We start from the raw sequence: 2,023 nt of genomic DNA, 5'->3' as shown, positions 1-2,023 counted from the left end.
TTTTGAATATTGACTTCAAAATATTGGGAATTAAGGTTAGACATACTTAGGTCTTGAAATCAAATATGATTAAAAACCATGAATGATATATGATTGCTCCTTTATATAGTTTTTCTTGACTTTAATATCATTTTTGAATGTCTCTTTTTGTTACTTAGTAAAACATCTAGGTCATTGAAAATGGGCAAATAGGTAGGCAGTATGATCGTTTTCTACCATCATGTTTCTGAGCTTCTATGATTCTTATGCCGACAAAACACAAACATATCTTCATTCTCATTCCAGCTCTAAGACCTGGAATTTGTTAGTGAAGATATAAAACTGATAACAAAGGGTCTTCAAAGCTCTATAGAATGAATGTTCTTTCACTCTTTTCTAGGTTTCACTGATTAAATAAAACGCGATGGAAAATACAAACAAAACCTCTGTCTCCAACTTTATTCTCCTGGGACTCGTGCCTATTCGGGAGCCACGCATTGCCCTTTTTGTAGCATTTCTACTCATGTTCCTGATCACCTTGTTGGGAAATATTGTCATCATTGCAGTGATTCATCTCAGTTTCCAGCTCCACACACCCATGTATTTCTTCCTAAGCATACTGTCTGCAATAGATATTTGTTTTATATCAGTCACTGTTCCCAATATGCTGAAAAACCTCATCTCTGACAGTAAAAGCATCTCGTATTCTGGCTGCCTGACCCAGGTGTATTTCTTCATTTCTTTTGCAGGGACAGAGTGTTTCCTTCTAGCTGTGATGGCTTATGACCGCTATGTTGCCATCTGTTCTCCTTTACAGTATACATTGGTAATGAATCAGAGACTCTGTCACTATTTAGTAGCTGGTTCCTTTCTTGGGGGCTTTCTTAAGTCCCTCTTGCATACTCTGTTGTTGCTTAGATTATCTTTTTGTCACTCCAATATCATTAACCACTTCTTCTGTGACCTGACTGGACTGTACAAGCTTTCTTGTTCTGATACCTCCCTTAATGAACTAATGATCTTTATTGAGGGGCCTTTCACTTTAATAGTCCCTTTTATAATAATAATGCTATCCTACTGCCGCATTATCCTTACCATCCTGAAGATGTCATCATCAGAAAAGAGACACAAAGCCTTCTCCACCTGTTCTTCCCACCTCACAGTGGTTACGTTATTGTATGGATCTACCATTATTATAAATGTGCGGCCCTCATCGGCATATTCCCCAGAGAAAGACAGGGTGGCTGCTGTGATATACTCTGTCCTAACTCCCATGTTAAATCCATTCATCTATAGCCTGAGGAACAATGAAATGAAGGCTGCATTGAGGACAATATGGACAAAACTCTAAACTCAGAACATATAGGCATCTTTGCTAATAAGGAGTTGTAGAAATAAAGGTCAACAAACAAGGTGTAGGAGGCATATTTTTATTGTCTAACTTCATACATTTGTGACTAGCTATCTAGAATTATGGTTTCATCATCATTGGTCCAAGAAGCTATCTTGTGTAACTATACGCATTATAACAGTCTGAAAATTCAGATATGCTCTAACCATTACTTGCTGATGATGGATGTGGTAAACACATTTCCTGGGACATGGCATGATACCCTAAAGTAAGGCAGAGCACCTTATATCAGTATATGTGAGGTCGAGCATTATCCAGGGAACAGAGTTCCACTAGATTAGGGGTAGATTTTAAACGTATGCATGCGCGTCCATGTGTGCGTGCTTCCCGGCCATGCGTACATGGACGTGGCTATTTTATAACATGTGCGCATCGGCATGCATGTTATAAAATACAAGGGGTGAGTGCACATGCATGGCAGATTTTAACATCTGTGAGCGTATATGCACGTGGCCCGTGACTCGCGCGTGCAGGGGGTACATTTTTAATTTACGTGCGGCGACGTGATGTTCCCTTTTCCCAGTTCCCTCCCAGTTCACACCAATTAAGGAGTGGACTGGGAGGGAACTTTCCTACCCCCCAACCCTAACTTCTGCCCTCTTTTTATTTCCTCCCCACCCCCTAAACCCTTTT

The 2,023-nt window shown here is 40.0% G+C and overlaps 1 protein-coding gene across 1 annotated transcript; it reads left to right on the top strand.

Annotated features, from left to right (window-relative positions):
• Nucleotides 1–403: 403 nt before the first annotated feature.
• On the top strand, nt 404–1,330 carry LOC115098836 (olfactory receptor 1361-like). The gene has a single exon (XM_029615838.1). The coding sequence runs from the start codon at nt 404–406 to the stop codon at nt 1,328–1,330; it is 927 nt and encodes a 308-aa protein (XP_029471698.1).
• The last annotated feature ends 693 nt before the right edge of the window (nt 1,331–2,023 follow it).

This window comes from Rhinatrema bivittatum, chromosome 1 (assembly GCF_901001135.1).
Source record: "Rhinatrema bivittatum chromosome 1, aRhiBiv1.1, whole genome shotgun sequence".
NCBI lineage: Eukaryota > Metazoa > Chordata > Amphibia > Gymnophiona > Rhinatrematidae > Rhinatrema > Rhinatrema bivittatum.
This window is presented reverse-complemented; position numbering and strand designations above follow the sequence as displayed.